The 27727-nt window shown below is 48.7% G+C and overlaps 1 protein-coding gene across 1 annotated transcript in view; it reads right to left on the reverse strand.

Moving 5' to 3' along the window:
- LOC136157432 (polycystin-1-like protein 2) overlaps positions 1-27727 on the reverse strand; it is a 107081-nt gene that overhangs the window by 47320 nt on the left and 32034 nt on the right. Inside the window, exons 8-19 of the mRNA XM_065919327.1 lie at positions 25343-25420; positions 22374-22423; positions 20576-20693; positions 18413-18620; positions 16255-16375; positions 15409-15550; positions 14114-14290; positions 11243-11388; positions 10118-10303; positions 6355-6486; positions 5486-5668; positions 839-963 (exon numbers count right to left, since the gene is read on the reverse strand). Of these exons, the coding sequence (XP_065775399.1) occupies positions 839-963; positions 5486-5668; positions 6355-6486; positions 10118-10303; positions 11243-11388; positions 14114-14290; positions 15409-15550; positions 16255-16375; positions 18413-18620; positions 20576-20693; positions 22374-22423; positions 25343-25420 (1666 nt within the window). The remainder of the gene's footprint in view (positions 1-838; positions 964-5485; positions 5669-6354; positions 6487-10117; positions 10304-11242; positions 11389-14113; positions 14291-15408; positions 15551-16254; positions 16376-18412; positions 18621-20575; positions 20694-22373; positions 22424-25342; positions 25421-27727) is intronic.

Below are 27727 nucleotides of genomic sequence, written 5' to 3' on the forward strand. Positions count from 1 at the left end.
CTCAAGGCTGGACAGGTGGCCCCACGAGGACAGGTCTTTGGCCTGCCTTGTCTCCTGTGGCACCCCAGTGCCTAGGGCAGTGCCTGGCTTGTGATGGTGGTCAATGCATGTCTTGTTGAATGAATAAATGAGCTTGGATGTAGACACTTCTCCAGACTATCTCCCCACCCTACTTGACCTCCTATGAGACCGTCTTTACTGGCCTTTGACCTCATCCCATCTGAGTAGACTGGGGACCTGGTTCAGATCCTAGCTGTGATCACAGTGCTGCTCTGGCAAACTGCCCCTGGGATCCAGGAGGGCAGCCGTGGCAAAAGAACCAAGGGAGGGTGCTCGGTGCTAAGGGTCCCAAAAATGCCTGCAGCATCATCCAGTCCCCGATCATCAGGGGGTGGCATGGAAGGGGGAGGTCATTCCCAGGTGCTGAAGGAGGCTGGCACTCCTTGGGGAAATGCCTAAGGCCAGAGTGTCTGGAAGCCCATAGTCTGCAGAGCAATGGGCTTGCCAGACACCCTCTGAGTGAGGTTAAAAGTGGGTTGGTCCCCGCATTCAGCCCCCTTCGCCGCACAGTTCAATATGACCCGTCTCTCGAGACACATGGGCGGCTCTGACACTGGCATGGCACTTAGCCCCTCCCTTCCTATGCTGTACAAACCCAGTGTGGGGACCTTCTCTCAGTGAAAAGCCCTTCCCACTTCTAGGTCCCAACGCTCACCCCCCTGCCTCCCACCAGGTGGGTCTCCTGGCTTCTGCCTGTCCCAGGGTCTTGGGATGTGGATGTGGAGTGTACCAGGTCAGGGGATGAACTTCTTGGGGCACCCACAGTACAGCGGATTACCTGTTTGTGTACACAGAGATGGAGGGGGTGGTCACCATGGCCGGAAGGCTCCCGGGTAGTCTCCCCAGCAGGAGGGCGACCTGCACGTGCTCTGCAACTTCCAGCAGCTGCGACACTGTGGCCATCTGAAAAAGGAAGCAGGGGACCAGTGCTGTGGGTCGGTCTCCATATACCACCTCTGGTTGCTGCCACCAAGCTCATGTGGGCCTTCAGCAGGAGCAAGGCAGAGACTCGGATGGGGTGCACTGCACCAAGCACCCGGTGCTGTAGGAAGTCGAGCATGAGCACTGAGAAGATTCCAAGCTCTATGAGCAGGTGCTTTTACCACCCTGTTTGGCAGACGGGGAGACAGAGGCACAGAGAGGGTGGTGACTTGTGGAGGCCACGCGTTGATCAGGGGAAGCTGCAGAACCACGGGGGGGCTCACTCTGTGCCTGCCTCTGCTGCTCCACTGGACCCTGAGGTCCACCCTCAGCCCAGGTCTTATTCGAGGGGAAATGGAAAGTCATAGGCGGAGCCATTGCGTGGAGTTAACCAGGCTCAAACTCCTCCCCCTACTCCGCTCAAGCCTGGAGTGAAGATGCAGCCTTGCTGAAGCCAAGGCAGGCGTGAGGGCCAGGAGGGCTTGACATTTGTGCGGGGTTCCTATCAGAGCACAGATCATGTGTGCATGTGTACGTACATCTGATACATGTGTGAATGTGTGTATGTGCGTGTTGAGGAGGATCGTGTGTGAATATAAGTATTTGAGTGTGTTTATGTGGGTATGTAAACACACTCAAATACTTATATGAGTGTGTTTATGTGGGTATGTACTGGAGAAGGGAATGGCAAACCACTTCAGTATTCTTGCCTTGAGAACCCCATGAACAGCATGAAAAGGCAAAAAGATAGGACACTGAAAGATGAACTCCCCAGGTTGGTAGGGGCCCAATTTGCTACTGGAAATCAGTGGAGAAATAACTCCAGAAAGAATGAAGAGACAGAACCAAAGCAAAAACAGCACCCAGCTGTGGATGTGACTGGTGATGGAATAAAGTCCAGTGATGTAAAGAGGAATATTGCATAGGAACCTGGAATGTTAGGTCCATGAATCAAGGCAAATTAGAAGTGGTCAAACAGGAGATGGCAAGAGTGAACTAAAATGGACCGGAATGGGTGAATTTAACTCAGATGACCATTATATCTACTACTGTGGGCAAGAATCCCTTAGAAGAAATGAAGTAGCCATCACAGTCAACAAAAGAGTCCAAAATGCAGTACATGGGTGCAATCTCAAAAATGACAGAATGATCTCTGTTCATTTCCAAGGCAAACCATTCAATATCACAGTAATCCAAGTCTATGCCCTGACCAGTAACACTGAAGAAACTGAAGTTGAATGGTTCTATGACGACCTACAAGACCTTCTAGAACTAGCACCCAAAAAAGATATTCTTTTCATTATAGGGGACTGGAATGCAAAAGTAGAAAATCAAGAAATACCTGGAGTAATAGGCAAATTTGGCCTTGGAGTACAGAATGAAGCAGGGCAAAGGCTAATAGAGTTTTGCCAAGAAAATGCACTGGTCATAGCAAACACCCTCTTCCAACAACACAAGTGAAGACTGGACATCACCTGATGGTCAATACTGAAATCTGATTGATTATATTCTTTGCAGGCAAAGATGGAGAAGCTCTATACAGTCAGCAAAAACAAGATCAGGAGCTGACTGTGGCTCAGATCATGAACTCCTTATTGCCAAATTCAGACTTAAATTAAAGAAAGTAGTGAAAACCACTAGATGATTCAGGTATGACCTAAGTCAAATTCCTTACCATTATACAGTGGAAGTGAGAAATAGATTCGAGGGATTAGATCTGATAGAGTGCCTGAAGAACTATAGATGGAGGTTCGTGACATTGTACAGGAGGCAGGGATCAAGACCATCTCCAAGAAAAAGAAATGCAAAAAGGCAAAATGGCTGTTTGAGGAGGCCTTACAAATAGCTGAGAAAAGAAGAGAAGCAAAGGCAAAGGAGAAAAGGAAAGATATACCCATTTGAATGCAGAGTTCCAAAGAATAGCAAGGAGAGGTAAGAAAGCCTTCCTCAGTGATCAGTGCAAATAAATAGAGGAAAACAATAGAGTGTGAAAGACTAGAGATTTCTTCAAAAAAATTAGAGATACCAAGGGAACATTTCATGCAAAGATGGGTTCAATAAAGGACAGAAATGGTATGGACCAAACAGAAGCAGAAGATATTAAGAAGAGGTGGCAAGAACACACAGAAGAACTGTACAAAAAAGGTCTTTATGACCCAGATAATCACGATGGTATGATCACTCACCTGGAGCCAGACATCCTGGAATGTAAAGTCAAGTGGGCCTTAGGAAGCATCACTACCAACAAAGCTAGTGGAGGTGATGAAATTCCAGTTGAACTATTTCAAAGCCTAAAAGATGATGCTGTGAAAGTGCTGCACTCAATATGCCAGCAAATTTGGAAAACTCAGCAGTGGCCACAGGACTGGAAAAGGTCATTTTCATTCCAGTCCCAAAGAAAGACAATGCCAAAGAATGCTCAAACTACCGCACAATTGCACTCATCTCACCCGCTAGTAAAGTAATGCTCAAAATTCTCCAAGCCAGGCTTCAGCAATATGTGAACCGTGAGCTTCCAGATCTTCAAGCTGGTTTTAGAAAAGGCAGAGGAACCAGAGATCAAATTGCCAACATCTGCTGGATCATTGAAAAAGCAAGAGAATTCCAGAAAAACATCTATTTCTGCTTCATTGACTACGCCAAAACCTTTGACTATGTGGATCACAACAAACTGTGGAAAATTCTGAAGGAGATGGGCATACCAGACCACCTGACCTGCCTCTTCAGAAATCTATATGGAGGTCAAGAAGCAACAGTTAGACCTGATGTAGAACAACAGACTGTTTCCAAATCAGGAAAGGAGTATGTCAAAACTGTATATTGTCACCATGCTTATTTAACTTATATGCAGAGTACATCATGTACTCTGGCAGGCTGGAGGAAGCACAAGCTGGAATCAAGATTGCAGGGTCAAATTTCAATAGCCTCAGATATGCAGATGACACCACCCTTATGGCAGAAAGTGAAGAAGTACTAAAAAGCCTCTTGATGAAAGTGACAAAGGAGAGTGAAAAAGATGGCTTAAAACTCAACATTCAGAAAACTAAGATCATGGCATCTGGTCCCATCACTTCATGGCAAATAGATGGGGAAACAGTGGCAGACTTTATTTTTTGGGGCTCCAAAATCACTGCAGATGGTAACCACGGCCATGAAATTAAAAGATGCTTCCTCCTTGGAAGAAAAGTTTTGACCAACCTAGATAGCATATTAAAAAGCAGGGACATTACTTGACCAACAAAGGTCTGTCTAGTCAAAGCTATGGTTTTTCCAGTAGTCATGTATGGATGTGAGAGTTGGACTACAAAGAAAGCTGAGTGCCGAAGAATTAATGCTTTTGAACTGTGGTGTTGGAGAAGACTCTTGAGAGTCCCTTGAACAGTAAGGAGATCCAGCCAGTCCATTCTAAAGGAGATCAGTCCTGGGTGTTCATTGGAAGGACTGATGTTGAAGCTGAAACTCCAATACTTTGGTCACCTGATGTGAAGAACTGACTCATTTGAAAAGACCCTGATGCTGGGAAAGATTGAAGGCAGGAGGAGAAGGGGATAACAGAGGATGAGATAGTTGGATGGCATCACCGACTCAATGGACATGAGTTTGAGTAAGCTCCCGGAGTTGGTGATGGACAGGGTGGCCTGGCATGCTGCAGTTCATGGGGTTGCAAAGAGTTGGACATAACTGAGTGACTGAATTGAACTGAATTGATGTAGGTATGTGTGAGTAGAAGTGTGTGGATGTGTGTCTGAGTAGATGTGGCTGAGGGTGTGGGAGTATAAATATCTGTGCATGAATGAGTGTGTGTGTATGTGATTTTGTGTGTGATTGCAACTACATGTGAGAGTCTGTGTGTGTGTGACTGTGTAGCTGAATGTGAAGGCATGAGTGAAGGCTTTGATGTATACGTGGAAGTGTAAATGATGGCTCTCAGTGTGTGTGAATGTATGTGTGTATGTGCAGTCATGTTTGTGCATGTGATAAGTGTGTGGGTGTGTGTGTGAGTGTGCCTATGTGGCCACCGTGAGAATGGAATGGGGGTACCACCCAGTAAAGGGCTGTGCAGCAGCAGGAGGTGAGTTTTGTGTCTCTGTCCTGATGACGCGCTGGAACGACCTCTCCTAAAGATGCTCTGTGTCCTTAGCCGAGTGAACCCGGAGTTCAGACTTGTAAGAGTGAGCATACGATCTCTTCAATCGGATGAAGCAGAGCGTGTTGGCTTACTATAGGTGAGGAGATGAGGCTGTAGGAAGTGTCCTTGCCCACGGCACAAGGCTTGTACATGACGAAGGCAGAGTTCCAACTCAGGCCCACTCGTTTGAAGCCTGTGCTCAGTCTGCGGCACTACGCCACCTCCCAGGAACTCCTGTCAGCTCCTAGAAGGGCCTTTAACCGCCACACCTCAGTTTCCTCATCTGCACGATGTGGAGAAGGATCCGCCTAGCAACGCTGGTGTGAACTTGGCATATGGTTAGCATGAGTTCCACATCTGGGCCAGGACACCCACCTGGCTGCCGTTGGCTTGCGCAGGCTCTTCTGACTGGTCCCTCAGGGAAGCTTCCAGCACATTGCCCACAGCCTGGAGCAGGTCCCTGGTGGCCGCCTGGCGCCTCCGGTCCTCAGGATGGGCCTTGGCACTCACTGCCAGCAGGCCCTCGCTGGCGCGCTGCAGAGCCCAGCCAGCCTCCCGCTGGCTCACCCAGGGGAGGAGGAAGAACTGCATGAGGCCCTGTCTGGAACAGACCACCCCCTGAGCCCCTCCAGGGACCAGCACTGAGGTGGAAGGGAGCATGTGGGGACTCAAGCCAGGGGAAATCTGAGCCAGGCCCGTCACACAAGCCGCCTGTGTCAGGGACTGGCGGCCAGGTGTTCCTTCCCTGCCGTGTGCTCAGTTCCTTCAGGACAGTAGCCTTCTCCATCTCAGCATCTTTCCCAGAGTGCCTTGCACAATGCCCAGCACATAGTAAGCATTCAGTAAACATTCACTGACTGGGGACAGCTGGCTGGCTGGCTGACTGGCCAGACACAGCACTTTTTTCAATTTTGTAATCATATATGTACTTGTGAAGTTACTTGTTCAGTATCTGGTCACCCCAGAGGTCTAAAAGTGCCATGAAGGCACAGGCCATGTCTATGGGGTTTGCTGCTGAATTTTCTATGAATTGCATAGTACCTGGCACATACTAGGCATTTAGGGAGCATTTGTTAAAGGAATGAATAAATTAACACATGGATAAATGAATGAAAGGTCAGAAATATATATGTATAGATGTATACGCATAGAACGGGTGCACGAGAAAATGGATGTGTTAAGTGGGAAGAGTGATCAGGGTCCCAGAAATAAAGGTCAGGACTTAGTGGGTGGGAACTACTCACCTGGGCCAAGGGCGTAAGCTCCTCACTGCGCTGGGTCACGTCTTTCAGCACCTCGACCAGCCTCCGCACCCTCTGCATGTCCCCTCTGGTGGCACTGACCACAGACAGTGACTCCAGGATACGTTCTCTGACCTTGGAAAAGACAAAGGAACGTGGGGGAAGTAGTGTAATTCCAGTGGCTTGATGAGGCTGTCCCAGAAAGATCTGAGGTCTGAGAAAGTGACCAGAAAAGTGACCAGGCTCATGTGGGGTCTTCCAAAGCTGATAAATCTCTGTTTGTCTCCTAGGATGTATGGTAGGCAGAATGATAACCTCCCAAAGATAGGCACACCCTAGTCCCTGAAACCTGTGCATATGTTACTCACATGACAAGAGACACTTGGGCAGAATCTCTGTGGAGGTTTGATTAAGGATTCTGAGATGGGGAGAGTATGCTGTACTTACCAGGTGGGACCAGTGTAATTACAGGGGTTCCTGTGATTTTTTTTCTCCTTTGTTTATTTTTTTCAAACTTTTAACTTTCTATTTTGAATCAGGGTATAGCCTATTAACAATGTTGTGATAGTTTCAGGTGAATGGTGAAAGGACACAGCCATACATATACACATATCCATTCTCCCCTCAAACCCCCCTCCCATCCAGGCTGCCACATAGTACTGAGCAGAGTTCCCTGTGCTGTGCAGTAGGTCCTTGTTGGTTATCCATTTTAAACGTAGCAATGTGTACGTGACCTTTCCAAACTCCGTAACTTTCCCTTCCCCCTCCAGCATTTTCTGAGTCTTCATGGGGGTCTTTAAAAGAGGGAGCTAGGAGGGTCAGAGTCGGAGAAGGAGATGTCATGGTGGAGGCAGAGATGGCAGAGAGGGAGACGGAAGACAGGAGGAGAAGGGGGAGACAGTGGAGGGAGGAGGTTTGAAGATGCTGGTGTTGAAAATGGAACAGGCAACATGGGCAGCTTCTAGAAGCTGGAAAAGCCAATAGATGGATTCTTGCCTGTAGCCTCCAGACAGCTCACAGCCCTGCCAACACCTTGGCTTTAGCCCCAGTGAAACTTGTTTCCTTCACACTCCTGACCTCCAGAATGGTAAGATAAGACATTTGTGTCATTTTAAGTCATGAAGTTTATGGTTATTTGTTACAGCAGCAGGAGGAAACTAATACAGGATGCCTCAAGCTTTTTCCAGTTCTTCAAATCAAATCTGTAAAATCTGGCATTATTTTAAAACAAATGGTCTCATTGTGACTCAAATGGCGTGAAATTTAGAAACTGGCTTACTGTGATGGCTCAGTGTGGGTGGGAGAGCTTGTTGCAAGCATAGGTCCCTGTGTGCTTTGGGGGGCAGTGGGGACAAGGCTCCCTCCAGTCCCCCCACCAACTCCAGCTTTAAGCCAGACCTCTTGGAGCATCTGGGGGAACATGCTTTCTAAGCCCTAACAAGGGGCTGGCCAGGGGCTGGCTTTGGTTGAGGCAGATAAAACCTAAGAATACAATTTTAGCACCGCCCCATCGAACTTTCTGTGTTGATAAAAATGTTCTGTCCTTGTGCTTGTCCAGTAACATAGTCGCTTGCCAAATGACTACATATTAAGCCCTTGGAATGTGGCTAGTGCAACCAGAGAACTGGATTTTTAACTTTATTTCATTAAAATACATTTTAATTTAAAAACAGGTGGCCAGATATGGCTTATAGCAAACATCTGGGAGAACACAAATAGAGGTGAACTTTCGCTCTCACCCTCCTGTCCCACTTGCTACTCACAACTTGCTCATCTAATCGCCTAACAGTCTTTCAGGCTTCCCTGGTGGCTCAGTGATAAAGAACTCACCTGCCAATGCAGAAGACGAGGGTTCTATCCCTGGGTCAGGAAGGAACCCCTAGAGAAGGAAATGTCAACCCACTCCAGTTTTCTTGCCTGGGAGATCCCATGGACAGAGGAGCCTGGCAGGCAACAGTTCATGGAGTTGCAAAGAGTCAGACATGACTGAGCAACTGAAAAACAACAGCTGCAGAGTCTGAGTGTGTCTGCTGCCAGCCAGGCTTCCATTCAGTCTACAACTTGGGTAGAGGGAAGAATAGGCCTGTCTGTGAGGGGACTCGTATCAGAATGTTTTAGAGGGAAACTCAGGTGGGTAATGGATGATCTCACATTTGCCTCTGCACATCTTCCCCATCCTTGGTCGCCATCCTGGAGGCTGCCTGCATGGAGATGTCAGTGGCTGCTGGGCCTCTGGCCTGTGGATTCATTCGCAGGAGACGAGCGGGCAGGAAGAGAGAGTGGGAGGCTTTGTTGCAGGCACCCTCCCTGCCAGGGTTGCCGGCCTCATCCTTCAAAACCACCACTCCTACCAGGGAGCGCCCTCCACACACAGCTGCCCCTTCAGGATGCTGGTCACTTCAGGGTGAGCCCCTGGGGTCCTGTGTCCTCTCTCATTTGTTTCTGAAACTTTGTCCCCAGTTTTCTCAGCAGAGCCCTTCTTAAAGTCTCCTCCATTGCCCAATGAGAGCTTGACATCTGTCTCCCACCAGGACCCCAGTATTTCATGAGAAGATCTGGGATCAGGCTATGTAGTCCGTGTGCTTAGGATCGTAGGGCATCTAAAAGGAAGTTCCCTTCCAAAGGGAAGCATGTAAGTCATGCTCAGGGTGAATGAGAGCCAGGAGGCATTGTGTGCATGTGTGTTGGGGCCGGGGGCTAAGTGGGGAGAAAGGCTGGGGTGAGAGGGCTGGAGGTGGGCAGGGGAAGAGCCAACCTGGGTTTGCTCCTGTCTTCACTACCTGCTGGAAATGTGGACCTGGGAAAGCTGCTCACATCCTCTGCAGTGTGCTCAGTGCTCTCATGCAAACCCTCCAGGGTCCAGAGGAGTCTGTCCTCTGTCCCCCACACCCAGCAGGTGTGTGTGACGCTGTGTGTAGTGAGTGCAGCCAGATGCCTAGGAGCATGCACTGGGAGTGGAAGTTACCATGCCTTCTGCCAGAGTTGTTTATACTGGGTTGTATCACATGGAATAGCTATATTCATGAATTAAAGCTGTTTGAATGTTGGCAATTTTCCTGTAATTTGACTCATAGCTACAGTGAATGTAATTCTGAACATTCACCACAACCTTGTAAGGAAAATACTATTATTGTCCCTGTTTTCCAGATGGGAAAACTGAGGCTTACAGAATTTCAGTCTTGGGCCTGACAATAGAAATGGTAAGTAACAGAGCTGGGACAGCATCAAACCATGAACTGTATGACCAAGATGGGGTAACTTTTCTCCTCTGGGCCTCAGTTTCATCCCCTTCCTGATGTGAAGAACTGACTCATTGGAAAAGACCCTGATGATGGGAAAGATTGAAGGCGGGAGAAGGGGACAACAGAGGACAAGATGGTTGGATGGCATCACTGACTTGATGGACATGAATTTGAGCAAGCTCTGGGAGTTGGTGATGGACAGGGAAGCCTGAATGCAGCAGTCCGTGGGATCGCATAGAGTCGGACATGACTGTGCGACTGAACTGAATTGAATAGGAAGAGACGGGAGTGGTACCCTCTAAATTCCCTCCCACCCTAGAAACCTGTGGTTCCATGAAGCTGAGTAGAGAAAGGTTGCTTTCATTTTATGTCACTCACTGAAAGTACTGGAAAAGAGACATGACATCAACTTGGGAGACACCAAAGATTTCCCCATGGATCCATGGACCCCACTCTCCTCCCCAAATGGCTGCATGCAGACCCCGGGGCCCCAGCAAAAGGACAGAGGAGTTCATCGGGAGCACCTTGTGTCTGGTGTCCACTCTCGGCAGCTGCCTGGAGCCCAGCCCCTGGTCCAGTATGGATGACACGGCCCTGGCCAGCTGGAAGAGCCGCTCAGGGCCACGCCCACCCTGCAGAATGGCGGTGACATTGTCCCACACTGTGGCCTGGAATGCTTCCTCCTCCACACAGGTGTGTCCAGGTCCCACCTAACAGGAGACCAGAGATGTGCTCAGAGCAGGAGAACCTCAACCCACCAGTTCTTGTTCTAGAACCTGGAACCTGAAGGCCCAGCCTGCACATAGTGAAGCAGAGTAGGGCTGGATGGCTTTACCTGGCATGAGCGCTCCCCCCAGGGCTTGAGGGCAGTGGACCCACTTGTGCTGATGGCCACCTGAAGCAAATCTCGGGCAGGCCATGACTTCACCTCTCATTGTTCTCCTCATTGTGCCCTCAGGTCTTTCCGTCCACCTGGCTCCTCACCTTTGAAACTGACTTGAAATTTTATCCAACCTCTTCCTTATAGATGTAGTGGCTGATCTTGGTCCTCCTTCCTCTGAACTCTGAAGGCACTGGTCTAATTCATCTCTAGGTTCTTCTGCCCCCACCTCCCTCAGGTACCCCACTCCAAATCCCCTGGATCATTCCCTTGTACTGGCCACTGGTCATAAGATCTGCAGAGGGAGAGACCAGGTCTGTTTTGCCCATGGCTGTATCCCCAGGACCAGACATGTGGTAGGTGCTCTGTCAATATATGTTGAAGGAATGAATGAATAAACCCTCATACGGTCATGCCCTTGGCTCATTTCAACCCCACCACCCTCTTGATGAAGTTCAGACAAGTCAAGAAGTTATCTCAGGGACTTTCCTGGTGGTCCACTGATTAAGAATCTGTCCTGCAATGCAGAAGACATGGGTTCAGTCCCTGGTTGGGGAACTAAGATCCTGCATGCCATGGGGTAAATAAGCCTATGCACCACAACTAGAGAGTCCATGCACCACAATGAAAGATTCTACATGGTGCAACCAAGATCCCACGTGCCACAAGTAAGACCCAACACAGCCAACCAAAGAAATAAATTAATTAATTTTAAAAAAACAAACAAGAAAGAACTTGTCTCAGTAGAGGAACAGTGGCTACCACTCACCTTAACCACTGCCTGGGTCTGCTGTCTGCCCCCCACGTGATTGGACACAGAAATGACCACTGTCAGCATGAAGTCATTGTTTTCTTTTCCAAGTGGCAGGTAAACTGATGGGAGGGCAGGTTCAGGGCCACAGTGTAGACAGGAACCTGGCAAATGGACATTGAATAGTTAAGGGGGCATTCCCAGGTCTCAGGGTGACTGTAAGTCCACCAAGGTAGAGCCTGATGACAAGGACACAAAAGGCACAGCTCGTGAGGTCACGGCAGGGACTCTTGGACTACATACTTGCTGGGAGAAGACAGAGTTTATGCTGATCCACTGTCCTCCCTAGGAAATCACCTGCTGCTATGACTTTGGAATAGCTGTATATTGTCACCCTGCTTATTTAACTTATATCCAGAGTACATCATGCGAAATGCCAGTCTGGATGAAGCACAAGCTGGAATCAAGATTGCAGGGAGAAATATCAATAACCTCAGATATGCAGATGACACCACCCTCATGGCAGAAAGTGAAGAGGAACTAAAGAGCCTCTTGATGAAGGTGAAAGAGGAGAGTGAAAAAGATGGCTTAAAACTCAACATTCAAAAAATGAAGATCATGGCATTCAGTCCCATCACTTCATGGCAAATAGATGGGAAACAATGGAAACAGTGAAAGACGTTATTTTCTTGGGCTCCAACATCACTGCAGATGGTGACCGCAGCCATGAAGTTAAAAGACACTTGCTCCTTGGAAGAAAAGCTAGGACAAAACTAGACAGCATATTAAAAAGCAGAGACATTACTTTGCCGACAAAGATTTGTCTAGTCAAGGCTATGATATTTTCTGTAGTCATGTGTGGATGTTAGAGTTGGACTATAAAGAAAGCTGAGAGCCAAAGAATTGATGCTTTTGAACTGTGATGTTGGAAAGGACTCTCGAGAGTCGCTTGGACAGCAAGGAGATCCAACCAGTCAATCCTAAAGGAGATCAGTCCTGAATATTCATTGGAAGGACTGATGTTGAAGCTGAATCTCCAGTACTTTGGCCACCTGATGCGAAGAACTGACTCATTTGAAAAGACCCTGATGCTGGGAAAGATTGAAGGCAGGAAGAGAAGGGGACGACAGAGGATGAGATAGTTGGGTAGTGTCGCTGACTCGATGGATGTGAGTTTGAGCAAGCTCTGGGAGTTGGTGATGGACAGGGAAGCCTAGCGTGCTGCAGTCCATGGGGTTGCAAAGACTCAGACACGACTGAGTGATTGAACTGACTGACTGTCCTCCCTAGGAAATCACCTGCTGCTGTGACTTTGGAATAGCCTTACTAGAATCCATGAAGATTTTCAGAAAAACAATCCCCCTCTATATATTTTTTAGAAAAATTCAAAGTGGTAAACCAAATTACAAAATTAAGGAGAAAGAGGAGCAGAAGGAAAGGAAGATGATCTTAACAACTGATTCAAAGCCTATCCAAACTCCCTCAAATATTACTTCCTGTATAAAGGTCTTCCCAGGCTGTTCTATCTAAAACAGTGCCTCCCATGCTGTGTCTTTGTTTACCAACTGTCTCCACCACTGATTATCAGTACAGTGAGGTCAGAGACTTTCTCTATTTTGTTCATTACTGTATATATAGGACCTAGACCAGAGCCCGAAATTCAATATATTTGTTGTAAAAATGAATGAATGAGTGAATTTCCTTTGTATCCTTAAATGGATACATTTAAGGATACCATTGGAATCTCTTAAGGATATCATTGGAATCTCTTCATTGTAGCATGCAAACAATCACAAAGTTATTGAATTGCAATTGCCAAATCATTTTTATATTGGTCACGCTTCCCTCCCCCTGCTCACCTGTGTGAGGCAGAAGGAGGAACTATAACGGAATAACCAATCAGAACTGGAGCAGCTGACCTGGTGTCTTCATTTAGGGAGACACAGATTTGAAATGAAATCTACTTACCTTCCTTGAATTGTTTTCCTGCAGGGTCAGACCCAGTCACAGACATGCACTCCACCTCTATTTGAAGGACACCACATGATCTGACGATAGCTCCCCTCTACCTTCACCTCGTCAAGGTGTCCAGTTTATATCATCGTGGTGTTTAATGCTAGATACTGGGGAGCCCCCCAGCAACATTCCTGGAGCCTCGGTTTGGAGGATGGTCCCAGTCTGACTAGAACATTTTCAAGAGCTCTTGTGAGGGTCATAAAATGCTGAAGTTCGTTGGGAAGACACAAGGACTCAGATAAACCTGCCATGGACCAGCCACCCCCAATCCAGGCTAGCAGAGGCAACTTGGGTGGCTTGCCCGTCTGCCCTGGAGATGCCCTGCGGCAGTCCTGGGTGGGGGCTACAGTGACAGGACACTGGCCAGGGCATCACAGTGGGGCGGTGTCAGCATGCTCCATCTCCTCCTGTAGACCTTTGCGAGGATTCTGCTCTCGCCATGCTCTGTGACATCACCCTCTCCCTGTTGCCTCTCCAAAATGGGTCCTAACGTCACTGGTGATTCTGTGAGCTGGGCCATGTTAGTCCCGAAGAGCCCCAGGGTCAGGGCTCCTCCCAGCGTGTACTAAGGAATGGAGTCCTGGTGGTCATACTTCTGCACACCCTCCTCCTTTTCACCTTCCCATGTCCCTCATGCCGGGACAGAGGTCATTTTGGCCTCTATAGTTGCGAGTAGATACTGATGGGACCTGCTTCTCATATCGCTGTGGTGTGTTGCTGAGTCAGTGGGCCTGGCATGGGGGTTAAGGGTCATCTTGCAAACCTCTCTCACCCACAGAACACATTTTTTGCAGCTCTCAGAGAGAGACAGGTGCCTGCTCTTGGAGAGGAATGAGCCCAGGAGTGAGGGGTGATGCAGGCCTGAGCTGGTACCTGACTCTAGGCAGAAGCAGTACTCCAGGAGGCCCAGGGCAGCGGAGGCGTTGCAGAAGATGCCGAAGCTCGTCAGGATGGTCCCCTTCTCTGGGGCAACGGTGCAGGTGGGCACCTCCAGGGGAGGCAGGGAGCTGACCAGATAGGTGTCCTCCCCGTAGGCATACCCGGTCACTGCTGAGGAGTGAAGACAAAAGGTGTGCTTAGAGGCTGTGGGTGTAAAACAAACTCCACCATGGCTCGTGATCTCCTGGGAACTTGTTTAACATGCAGATTCCCAGGCCTTGCTCCAGAGCCTCTCTCTGGAGATTTGGGGGTAAAGCTCAGAAATCTGCATATCTTAACTACTCTATCCCTACCCCTCACACCTCAGGCAGGGCATTCCAGGGTCTCACTCAGCAAAATTGGACAGAGACAGAATCCTAGTCCTGCCATTTACTCTGCATGTGACCCTGGCTTTGACCTTTTTGAGACTCAGTTCCTCATCTGTAAAATGGAGCTTATAACAATAGATTCCTCACAGGACTTTAGTGAAGAGGGAGAATATTGGAAAACAAGACTTTCTCAAGAGACCGAGCTTGAAGGGCCACAGTCAGGACCTAGAAAGAGAAAGATCCTACCCCAAACCATGGGCCCCCATAGCACCATGAAGAGCCCCAGCTAACCTGCACCAACACCCCGTACCACCTGTTATAATCACCTAGTTTTCAAAAACAGTGCTTGCCTGGAAAAGTTGTGCATACAGAATTTTAATCAGTTAAAATGAATTCCCTGGCCCAGACTTAATTCAGAAGGTTTGGGGTGAACCCAGGAATGTGTAATTTAAAATAGTACCAGGTTATCCTGGGCAAGTGGCTTATGAGCCACTTTGAGAAATACTGAATCAAAGAAATTCATCTGAAAAGGAATAATCACCCCATTATTTATCTTTCTGAGAATCTGCATTCTGCTGTCCGGTGCTTGTTTAAAGTGAGACATGCTGAATCACCTGGCAGGACGCATAGACTGCACACCCCGGGACGGTCTGCTTTTACCAACCGTGTTGTGTCGCTCAACATTTACCATGCAGTTGGGAGGCAGACATTTCTGTTGCCCTGCTTGCATGTGAGGAAACAGGCTTAAATCTATGGCCTAAGGTCTCCCAGTTAGAAGGTGGCAGGGGTGGGATTCACGCCAGAGCCTGTGTATGGTCCCACCCCGCGCTGCTGGCCCTGTTTCAGCACCCCTGGCTTCCTCTCGTTTCACTCTCTGCAGGAGGTGGGGTCTGTGACAAGAGACTGGAGGAGCCTTCCCACCTGTGACTCTGATCCAGGCGGCCTGGCCGTGGATCCTCAGGAAGGAGCTGTTGAGCAGCAGGGTGGAGGTGTTGCTCTGAAGGAGGATTGAAGAACGTGGCCAGAATCCTCGGAGTCTGCAGGCCTCAGGGAGGGGCTCAGCCTGAAAGAGAGCACAGTCCAGGACCCCTAAGGCTGCAGCCAGGCCACAGGACCCCACTGGACAGTGGCTTCTGAACTGGGGAGGCCTTTCAGATTTGTCTCCGATGGATGGACAGCAGCACCGACTCTTTCCCCGAGGTCAGCCCAAATGCCCATCCCCAGCGTGCTGGGGTGTCTGTCCTTGGTCAGGTTCCCTGGAAGCAGAGCCTGAGACGAGGGTTTGTGTGCAGGGCATTTACAAGGGAGGGATCCCAGGGAAAACCAGGAGGGCAGCTGAGGTGGGGAGAAAATGAAATGAGGCAAAGAAGTGGTTTCAGGAGGCATTCTGCTTGTTCAGCCTGGTGTCATGGGGGGCTGTGGAGCATAAGCTGCACCACAGAAATTGTGGCATTCAAAGGCTGGGGGACTGGCTGTTAGACCCCCATGGTTACGGGCCAGCAGCCTCCCCATAGCACTGGGGGAGGCCTGGATCAGCCTGGTAAGAGGGACGGCTGGGTCTCCCACGGCGTCTGCTGCGATGTTTCCTGTTGGTTTTGCTCCCCTGCATCCTCTCTCTCTGCAGGCCCATACCCCCAACCCCCAACTCCTACTCCGCTGGCTGAGTGGACTGACCCACCCCCAGCTCAGTCCTGGGCCCGTGACACACGTCTGGTCAGTCAAAGTGGGAAGACATTTCTGTTTTTGCGAGGCTGCCGGTATCCTCACCTTCTCCAGTGGGGTGTCATCCAAATACCAGCTGAACATGGCTGCTGCTGACTTGTCCCCCATGGTGACCTTCAGCGTAACATCCCTGCTGACATCCACTGGCCCGCAGTTCTCCTCACAGCTGAAAGAGAGGAGAGAACGGAGCTGGGGAGCTCCTCAGTCTGAGGGGCCACCTTGCCTGGTCCAGTTCTTCTCAAGTTATTTGAGAAGGTAAGAAATGGCCTTTTCTCAAGTGAAAGCGGAATAAAAGCAGCCCCTGCCCCAACCCAAACTGGGGCTTACCCGTGGTCATGGAGATGGAGCAGTTTGTGCCTGCCTGAATCCCCCCTCCATTCACTGCACAGGATAGCAGTGTGAAAAATGCAGGAGGCTGACAGGCTCCAATCTTGTCCCTGCCACTTATGAAAGGCTACCTCGCACAAGTCGCTTAACCTGTCTGAGCCTCGGTTTCCTCACTTGCAAAGTGAGGGGATGAGAGCTATCAATCTCCATGATTCTTTATAGTTCTAATAATGATCAATTATTGTTGTTCAGTTGCTAAGTCATGTCTGACTCTTTGTCACCCCATGGACTGCAGCACACCAGGCTCCCCCGTCCTTCAGTATCTCCTGGAGTTTGCTCAGATTCATGTCCATTGAGTCGGTAATGCCATCCAACCATCTCATCCTCTGCCCCCTCGTCTCCTTTTGCCTTCAATTTTTCCCAGTATCAGGGTCTTTTCCAGTGAGTCGACTCTTCACATCAGGTGACCAATGTATTAGAGCTTCGGCTCCAATGAATGCTATGATTTTGCAGCACACCTGCTATGTCCCACTTTTATTAGCTTATCCAGTGCTGACCATAACCCTATCAGCATTCCCATATCGCAGATGAGCAAGCCGAGCTCAGAGGGTTTATGTGATTCGTCCTGACTGGGGGATGGAACATGGGCCCATACATCCTGACCTGAGTCTTAGGCCTGCTCTGTGTTATATTTCCTCTCTTAAGTCAATGAGAGGTCAGTTTGACTCCTGCTGTGTCCAGCCCATGCCCAGTCCTTTCCATGTGGGCTTCATAGTAGCTGAAGAATCTCCCTACTTCTGACCTCTCGTCTACCCTAGAACTAGTGGGCTGGACATTCTCCCTTTGCCCCTGCAGCCAACTCTGTGGCTCTGTGTACCCAGGACTGAGGTCCATAAACTGCATCACCAGGTTCCCACACCCTCTGTCTTCTATTTGGGCCCAGCCGATCAGGAGCACTGGGACAGTTATTTACCACTCTCCCTGCTCCTCACCAAATGGCCTGCAGTTGGCAGAGGCCGTGTTCCTCTGGCTGAGGCCCCAGCTCCCAGGGGCACCTCTCCCACAGCTGCAGCTCCCCAGGGGGTTCACAGGCACGCCATCCCCACCTCTTACCCCTGAAGTCCTAAGAGGGACAGTGGTTTCGTCCTCTTGCAGCCTGCATGGTCACCCCTGGTTGGTCCTCTTATCCCTGCCCACGTCTGTAAATCAACCCTTACCCAGCTCCCATCAGTTCCCAGTTCGAGTGAGCCGTCTTCTTCCTTCAGGGACCCAGCTGGCAGTCATGCTACCTTGAACTCTGCTCTTGATTCCTGCATGAGCTTAAGCAATCTCCCTGAGTCCTCTCTCACCCGCTCCAGCTGCTTCTCTACCCAGCTACCAGTGTTTGGAAGCAAAACATGATCATGTTCCCAGCCTGCTTAAGCATCTTGGTGACTTTCCAGAACTCTTAGGATGAAGTCCAAAGTCATGCGTTTGACACAACCCTCAAGGCCCTGCCGAACTAGCCCCTGCCTGCCCTTCCTCTGTATTCTAGCCACACCAGCCTCTTTCACTTCCAGATTGTACTATGCTCCCTCCCTTTGCTGTTCTGTTGTCTCTCAAGACCCCCTTTCCTAGCCAAGTTCATTCCCCTTCTGTCTTCACATCTCTGCTGAGGCAGCCTTGGGTCAGGGAAGCTGTCATGGAAGTTCACTCTCTCCTTCCATTCATCTGTGTGATTCATCACTGACCACTGAGTGACCCCAGAGAGAACGGAGATAGGGCCTGGTTTTCCCCACCACTGTACACCCTGCCCCTAAGTCAGTGTAGCCAGAGTTGACTGTCAGAACACCCTGCTGGACGACAGCCCCACAGGAGTTTGCTCTCACGCCCCCACCTGACTCGTGGCCTGAGTTTCAGGGGGGCAGACACATAGAGGCACTGCTCCCCCAGGTTCTCTAGCTCCAGGGCTCTCCAGACTGTCAGGCGCAGGGTAACAGCAGAGTCCGAGGGCGGCAGGCAGGATGGTGGAACCACCAGCTCCCTCTGGTCTGTGCGGAGCAGCTGCCTCTCAACACAGTCGCTCCACTGGGCCCAGCAGCGCCCTGAGAGAGAGAGGTGGGTCAACACAGTAATCCACCCAGGAACCTTGAACTTGACACATGTGGGTACCTTCTGGTTTGGGGTTTCTAGAAGAAATGGGTCATTGTTAGGAAAATTGGCTCCAAATAGAGATTTTGATTTTTTTTCCCAGTTCACTTTCAGGTTGCAGGGATGGTGCTACAGAAGGATGCTTCTGGGAAAATGACCCTTGCTTCACCCAAACTCTAAGCAAACCTGCAGGGTTTGTTGACTTGTTTTGCATCAGTGACTTACACTGGTGAGCAGGACAGCCTATAGCTGGAGAGGTGCTGAGAGGATAAACAGCCCTGCCTGGAGAACATTTGAGGCATCTTCTTGTTCTTGATATAAGGGATTGTCCACAGCTGTCTGTCTCTGGGGGTACACTGGGGACCTGGGAGGACGAATCTCCATCTGGGAGGCTGCAGATCATCTCCTGCTTTATATCAGCTCAGTCAGTCTTTGCCTTTCAACTCTGTTGATCAATGTTTATCCACTATCCCAACTACCCTCAGTGTGTAGTCATTCACAGGACATGCCTGGGGGTCAGGTCATCAGCTCAGTCACCTAAAGTCTGTATTTGTTGTATCCTCTATTAATTCAGATGATAAGAACTAACATGCTGAAGGGTGTTGTGAGACTTGCCAGTTCATATCAAAAGATTTCAAATATTACATGACTTTTGACCCAAGTTATTCCATTTCTTGGAGCTTGTTGATGAAAGTAATCACAGATGCAAATAAAAATTGAACCTTGTAAGGATGTTCATTATAGCGTTGTTTTTAAGGGCAAATAATTCAAAAGAAACTCAGTGTCCAAAAAGAGGGCCCTGGTGAGTAAATGCCCATATAGCAACTTGACAGTCTATTATGCAGTTATGAAAATCAAGATGCAGAAGAATATATTGACTTAAAAATATATGGGGTGAGGGTGGGATGTTTCGAAAGAACAGCATGTATATTATCTATGGTGAAACAGATCACCAGCCCAGGTGGGATGCATGAGACAAGTGCTCGGGCCTGGTGCACTGGGAGGACCCTGAGGAGTCGGGTGGAGAGGGAGGTGGGAGGGGGGATCGGGATGGGGAATACGTGTAACTCTATGGCTGATTCATATCAATGTATGACAAAACCCACTGAAATGTTGTGAAGTAATTAGCCTCCAACTAATAAAAAAAATGTATATGGGATATATTGTTCAATGAAAAAAATGGTTAACAAAAGTTATATGTACAGTATGAATGGCATTCATTTTATTTCTAAAGGAGTGTGTCCATAGGTAGGATATATCTAAGAATCTGCCCACTAATGCAGGAGGTGCAAGAGGTGCAGGTTTGATCCCTGGATTGGAAAGATCCCCCTGGAGTAGGAAATGGCAATCCACTCCAGTATTCTTACCTGGGAAATTCCATGGACAGAGGAGCCTGGTAAACTACAGTCCACGGGGTCGCAAAGAGTCAGACACAACTGAGCACATACACCTAGCTAGCTATCCCTATAAAAAGGAAAACAACCACTTCTTAAAAATAGGTGCTAGTGGTTGACAAAAAAGTTGTGTCAGAAAAGGCCTCATCATTTCCTCTTTCTAAACTGTGGCATACCAAAAGCGTGGAGGTTAAAAGAGGGATGGAGTCCAAGAGGAGAGGAGTGTTTTACCACTGACATTATTTGTGGCAATAATTAAAAAGCAGACTGACTTTTAGGATCTAATTATTGTTCCTAAATTCTCTATAGATAGTGCCTCCTCTGGTTGCCTGCCTTTAAGGCCACTGCTCTCCACACCTCCCATTTCCATGGAATTCACCATCTCTGGCACATACAAGGCACACAAAATGTCAAGCATGAATAATGCTGATGTGAAGGTTAAGAACAGCAAAAGCTGACTGCTGTCCATCGCTTCATGATGAGATAAGATGGTTGAGAACTCTAAGACTACCTACCACATGCCCACTGGAAGCGTAAGTCCTTATCCCCATCTGGCCAGCCCAGGGTCACTGTGGTGAAAGGATCCAAGTACTGACCAGGTTCCACGTACAGCTCCATGTTCCCTTTGTTTCTCTGCAGAAGAAGCAGCTGGCCAGTGAGACAACCTCCACAGGTGGCACCCCACCTCCCTCCCCGGAGCAGTCTGTGCAAGAGATGGCCACAGTGTAAGGTGTGGAGTGGGACAGATCACCAGGTAAGTCACTAGCCTGGTGTGGACTGATGGCTAAGGGTTCACCATACATTCAGCTGTGTTAGCTGCAGCGGCTATGGGCCAGGCCCTGTGCTTGATGCCTAGAGGTACAGGAACAGAGAGAGACCCAGCCCCTGCCCTTAGGTCTTCTCTGACTGACGGACGAGAAGACCAAGGATTAAAACGCAGAGTGCTAACTGCTGCAGTAGAGGGCGCTCAGGGGACCATGAGAATTTAGATGAGGGAGGCAGTAGGCCAAGAGCATCTGCTCCCCTGGAGGTTCTGATAGTGTCTGACTCCTGGGGTTGCTGCATATCAAATGAGAATAATAGTGATGCGTGTGCTCTGGTGTCTGGAGCAGAGAGGCTGCAGAGCTGTTAACTCTACGCAGCAGACAGCTGGTGTTGGGGTAAGGTTCCCTGAGGACAGGACCCTGGAGCACTCTAGAAGGAGGAGGGAGGGTGAGCTGGGCAGTGACAGAGGGAACATGGATTCCAGGAAAGGGGTTGTCAGGAGTGCAGTGTGCTCCAGGATCAGTTCTGGTTGGACCTGATGAAAGCTCGGGCCCAGAGGGCTTGGCCTGGGAATAACAGGGGGCTGCAACAGAGCTCAACCCCCAGGGGTCTCCATGGTCCGAGAATAAAACCCAAACAACCTTGCTCCCATGTTATTTGGCCTCTGCCCATCTCAGTAATCTCCTCCATCCTCCTCCTCCCCTGACACAGCCTCAGAGCCTTCTCATCTGTGCACCCAGACAGCTCTTGTTCTGCCTAACAGGGTGGCTGACTATCCCACCTTCAGGTCCCCACTTAAATGTCACTTCTTAAGAGGTCTTGTCTGGTCACATTTAATAGTACACTTATACTGTCTGTTAGTTGCTGTCATCGCACCCTATTGATTCTAGTTAGACACATCACAATTATTAATTCTTTGCTAATTTGTTAGTTAATCTCACCCAGTAAGGTTCATGAAGGCAGGGACCACACATATGTTTATTCACCAGTGTATCCCCAACCCCTAATATCTGAACATTAAGCATTGTAGAGGCACAGTAAATCTTGTTGTTGAAGAAATGAATGCAAGAAAAAAGTCAACAGCAAGGTATCAAATACTTAGTCTTGCTATAAACACTAACGTACCTAGGTCTTTTTTCTAAAATAAGCGTTAAAAGCCATGAATTTCCCTCTGAGCATTGCCTGTGCTGCATCCCAAATATTTGGATAGGCTGTATTATCACTTAGAAATATTTTAAAATATCCTTCTGATTTTTTTCTTTGATCCATTGATCTTTTTTTAAAGAAGTGTGCTGCTTAATTTCCAAAATGTCTGATAGTTATCTACATATCCTAGATAACTTATTATTGATTTATTACATAGTGCTGTTGTGGTTAGAAAATATGCTTCATTTGATTTCAGTTCTTCTGGGCTTCTTTTTAAACAGAAGAAGCCTTATTGATTGCTATTGCTCTGGCTGTTAGCACCAAAAGACCCAAACCCCAGACTAAAACAGAGTACTTGGACACTTTTTTCTTGTAAGGTTAAGTGTTTTTTAAAATACTCACATTCTTTCTCTGGACCTTTGTTCCGGGTGGTTCTTGGAGACTGGAAGGAGCTGTGAACACAGTGGGGATGGGTGTCAAACATTGATGGTGTTTATAAGGTCACCAAAGGGCAGAGTCAGAGCATCTGCCTGTCTCTGGAAATAATTTAGGGACACATAGTAAACATTCAGGTCATAGGAAACAGGTCAGAAGCAAAACCGTCATGTTTGCCTCTGGCCCAGAGATACTGCTTTTGCAGGTAAGAAAGAGGTAGACAGCTGCCAGTGCACTTAAGATTTAGGTCAGACATGCAACGGTTTTCTATTAGTGCTTACCTAGCACTTGAAGGGTGAGGGTGGGAGCCCTGACTTGTAGTACTTGTGGATTTCTGTGGTGCACATGATCCCAAAAAGGCAGGTCTCAAGATGCCAAGTTGACCTCACAGAACTCAGAGTGGGGAGAGGTGGGTACAACCTGCTCTGGCAGCCTGGTAGGAGTTGGACTCAGCGCACCATGGTGTGTTTCTGGATCAGTTCATTGGCCTCTGACTGGCTGTGTGAACCTGGGCAGGTTAGTTACTGAGTATCAGATGCTTCATCCAAAAGCGTGGGCTTCCCAGGTGGCACTAGTGGTAAAGAATCCACCTGCCAATGCAGGAGATGCCGAGACGCAGGTTTGATCTCTGGGTTGAGAAGACTCCCTGGAGTAGGAAATGGCAACCTGCTTCAGTATTCTTGCCTGGAGAGCCATGGACAGAAGAGCCTGTGGACTATAGCCCATAGGGGCTGCAAAGAGCCGGCCACAAATGAGCGACGGAGCACACACATCTGTGAAGAAGGCTGAAGGCAGCCCTTATTTTCAGAGCTCCAGGAGCGCTGAGTGCCGTGCTGTATATGTTACTGCTTGGTCATCTGTTCGACCATAAACAATATTAGCGTGTCAAGTTTTAAAAAATGGAGCAGGTATTCTCACATGATGTGCTCTGAAGGTAACTGAAATGTGAGTGTGATCACTGCCTAATTAAAGTATAGTGATTGAGTCGAGCACTTAAGGTTGGTCATTCCATGTGATTCACTAGGCCCTGGTGGCTTGGATATTTTAATATCAAGGTATTACTGATCTTTAAAAAAATTCCCTCTCAGTAAATTCTTATTCTCACAATGATAAGTTTGAAGGTCTGTAAAATTATACAAAGCAAAGCTAAAATGCTAGACCCAGAGAACTTGCTTAACCTTAAGAAGGAAGATGGTCCCTGAATAAAGAAATTCGGAGAGATAGTTGCTACCCTGGTCCTGCCGTGAATTAACTAAGTGACTTCTTCAAAGTCAGCTAACCTCTCTGGCCCTTAAATGGCATGTGTGAAAACTCCTAGGGGGCTGTGGACAGCAGAATGGACATCTCATATTTTTCCTCCCATCCAGGTGTCCTTGCCACCTTCTTTTGATAGCAGCACTTACAGGTGACGTTTTTTCCCTGGGGGAGCATCCCTCTGCACTCTCACCCACAGTGCTGTGGGTGGATCTGATCCTACATTAGGTTCTGGGGTAGACATGTGACCCTAGTCTGCCCTGAGTACCACTTCCCCCTGGCCTCTGCAGCAGATCTAGGAGGGACCATGAACCAAGCTGGGACTAGTGAGAGGCAGCGTCAGGACTTATGGTGGAAATGTCAACAAAATTTCTCCTCGGGGTTAAGGACTGAAGCCTGGGGCCATCTTGCTACTACTTAGGAAGAGGGAATCAGACTGCAGCCAACATAGAATCAAGAGATGGAGAGAGGCAGATTTCTGAAGACATTGAGTGACTGGATCCTGCTGTGCCTAAACCCTGGACTTTTCTGAAAGTCGATAAAATTTCCTCTTGACTTGAGTCAGTTTGAATTTTCTGCCTCTTGCTACTCAAAAGTTTTGGCAAACATGTTCAAGGCAAACTTTCAGACAGTGATATCTACTGTTGGCTGCCTACCAACAGCCTCCCTCTTGGCTGACAGAATCCATCTTCTCCCGCGGGGCCTAAAAATTCTGGCTTCCCAGCATCCCTTGCAGTTGGGCATATGACCCTACCTTGGCCAATGGTATTTAAAGGGAAGGTTGCTAAGGACTAGTGGAAAAGCTCCCTCCCCCAATAAAAAGAGAGGGGGGCTTCCCTGGTGGTTCAGTAGTAGTGAATCTGCCTACCAATGCAAGACACATAGGTTCGATCCCTGGTCCAGGAAAATCCCACATGCCACAAATCAACTAAGCCTGAGCACCACAGCAGTTATTGAGCCCATGCTCTGGAGCCTGGGAGCTGCCACTACTGAAGCCTGGGCATCCTAGAGCCTATGCTCTACAACAAGTGATGCCACCCACTGCGATGAGAAGCCCATGCATCACAACTAGAGAGTAGAGAGTTGCTCATTGCAGCTAGAGAAAAGGCTACACAACAACAAAGACCCAGCACAACCATAAATAAGTAAATAAAATTATTTTTAAAAAGGAGATGAATATGGATAAATGGGTTTCTGCTGCTGCTGGATAATACTGGGTTGACATGTGATGTCTGGAATTGCAGCAGCCACCTTGATTACATGAGGCACGAGCCTAAGGATCAAATAAATGCTCTGAGGATGGCAGAGCAGAATGACAGATGGAGCCTGGGTCCTTGCTGGTGATATTGAGCCATTGAACCATCCCTAGAACTACTTACCTCCTAACCAATTACATGAGATAATGTGACTTGAACTTAAAGCCACTTAGGTGGGGCTTTCTATTACTTGAAGCCAAAAAGATTGTAAGTAATACAAGTTCAGATGTTTTAGAATTCTGTATCAATGGTTGGATGTTATACTGGTTACATTATTGCCTGTTTAGAGTAACCAGGGAATTCTTAATATCTGTAGAACAAAGTAAGTATTCAAAGCTCTGTTTTTGAGGGCCTCCTTTCTAGATCTGGAGCCAGTGTGGATGCCTCTAGTCACAAATTTTATACCCCTTTTCAGAAAATTCTTACCTGTGACAGTGATGCTTCCAATTTCCAAACTCAAGTTTGAGAAGGCGTTCCTCACCAGTACAGTGACCAGAAAGGTGCCTGCAATACAAAAAGTGGAGAATTATGGGCATTGTAATCAGAGGTTCAACTTACTGTGAGACAGTTCTCCCAGCCTGTGCTTCTCCAGTCCTGAGCACAGCATCTGACTCTTTCATCATTGAAGCATTTAATGATTCCCTGTTGTGTGCCAGGCACAGAGCAAGGCTCTGAGGACACAGGAATGAATGAAATGTGGTCCTTGTCCTCAGGACCTTATTTTCTAGTAGGCATGTGGGGCTTTCCAGGGTAGGAATTGGCATGGGGAGCAGTGTGGGCACAGGTTAGGGGGGTTGCTTCCATCTTGGGGGAGAAAGAAATGTTTATGGGGTGTGGCACCAGCCTGAGCTGAAGTTCAAAGGATGAGTAATCCTCATTTGCCAGATGAGAGAGGAGATTCCAGCAGAAGGGGGCCTTGACATGGTTTTAAAGGGTCAAGAGAGTGGAGAGCAGGGAGAAAGATTTGTCAGAGGATTTGGACAGAGCTGCTGCTACATGTGTATCTCCATCTTGCCTCTCATGGGGAAGGGGGGCTGGGTGCTGCCTTCTTCTCTTCTCAAGCCTGGAGAGAAGGTCTCCAGAGAGGGCCCTTGGACAGCTGGGTATGTATTCTTTGGGGCTGAGGACTCACATGTGCTGTGCTCGGCCACTCAGTCATGTCTGACTCTGTGACCCCGTGGACTGCAGCCCACCAGGCTCCTCTGCCCATGGAATTTTCCAGACAGGAATACTGGAGTGGGTTGCCAATTCCTCCCCCAGGGGATCTTCCTAACCCAGGGATTGAACCTGTGTTTCTTGTCTCCTGCATTAGCAGGCAGATTATTTACCACTAGCACCAACTGAGACTCCCATGGGCAATTTCTTACTCGTGGCCTTGAAGGAATGATCTATGACAGGTGGAGGGAGGGGGAAGGGAAGACAGGAAAGGTGGCATTTCTGTATTTGGGAAATGACTACAGTCGGCCGGTAGCAGTCAAGGACTGGGTGAGAATTTGCTATGGACCAGATGTATGCCCTCAGGAGAGGGGGCACTGGAGATGGTAGAGAGAATGAGGAGATCAGAGAGAGGGACCCTCTTGGTGACGGGAGAAGCACCAGCTGAGGCGATGTGGCCCCGAAGGAGAGGCATTACCCCCACCCCAGGAGCCTGTGGAAGCTCCCAAGAGAGGTAGCTGCAAACACCTGCAGGGCCCCGAGAGCAGGGCTGGCGCCATCACGTGAAGGCCTTCTGTTCCTACTCGGTGCCCTTTCCCTTCCCTTGTCCCCTTCCTCCTGGAGGTATCCAGTCTGTTCTCGTGGGAGGAGAAGACTGCTTATCATCTGAGAGTGAGTCCGAAAGTCAGAGGGTGTACAGAGATTTTAATCTCTCATCCCCTACTGAGTAACTTTAAAGGGGACAAGAAATTAATTTGCATTTGAACTATAGCCTCTGTATTGTATTTTCCATTGTCATTCCGTTTTATTTCCAGATTCTTGCTATTCCAATCTGTATCCTTCAGTACCTGGCAAAATTGCAGTTTTTCTCTTCTTGACTCTATCATTCTGCCATCTCTCTCTCTCTCTCTCTCTTTTTTTAAACCAACTCCGTTGCTGAGGGCATGGTGGCCCATACCTGTACCTCATTACCCGACCTTCTCACACATGTCTGAGGTCCAGGGCAGGGGACCTGGGTGGACTGGAGACTCTGCAGCCTTCATCACATTCCTGCCTGCTGACCTCACCACACTGGCCCCAAAGAGCTCTGTTCTTTCCAGATTAATTACACGTCAGCTGTGGCTTCCTGCCCTGGCTGGTGCCAGCCAGTCTGCTGCCCTGTCATCTATTCCCGCCAGCATCCCGATACTTCCTTTCTTGTCCCTCTGTTTCCCACCCTGTAGTTTTTACCAGTCTCTCTCCCCACAGGGCATGGACTGCAGTTTCCCGAAACACATTCTCCTCTAGAAATGATGGGAGAGATCCAAGTGCGCCTGCTCATGTCCAGTGATTCTCCATGGGGGTGATTCTGCTCTCTAGGGCGCAGTTAGCAGTGACTGGAGACATTTGTAGTGGGTCCAGGCCAGGGATTCTGCTAAACATCCTGTGATGCACAGGACTGTCCCAACAACAAAGAATTAGCTGGTTCCAAATGTCAGGAGGGGGCTTCCCTGGTTCCTGGGAAAGGTTGAACGCAGGAGAAGGGGGCGGCAGAGAATAAATTGGTTGGATGGCATCACTGACTCAATGGACGTGAGTTTGAGTAAACTCCAGACAGTGGAGGACAGGGAAGCCTGGCGTGCTGCAGTCCATGGGGTCTCAAAGAGTCGGACATGA

This window comes from Muntiacus reevesi, chromosome 2 (assembly GCF_963930625.1).
Source record: "Muntiacus reevesi chromosome 2, mMunRee1.1, whole genome shotgun sequence".
In the NCBI taxonomy this organism is placed as follows: domain Eukaryota; kingdom Metazoa; phylum Chordata; class Mammalia; order Artiodactyla; family Cervidae; genus Muntiacus; species Muntiacus reevesi.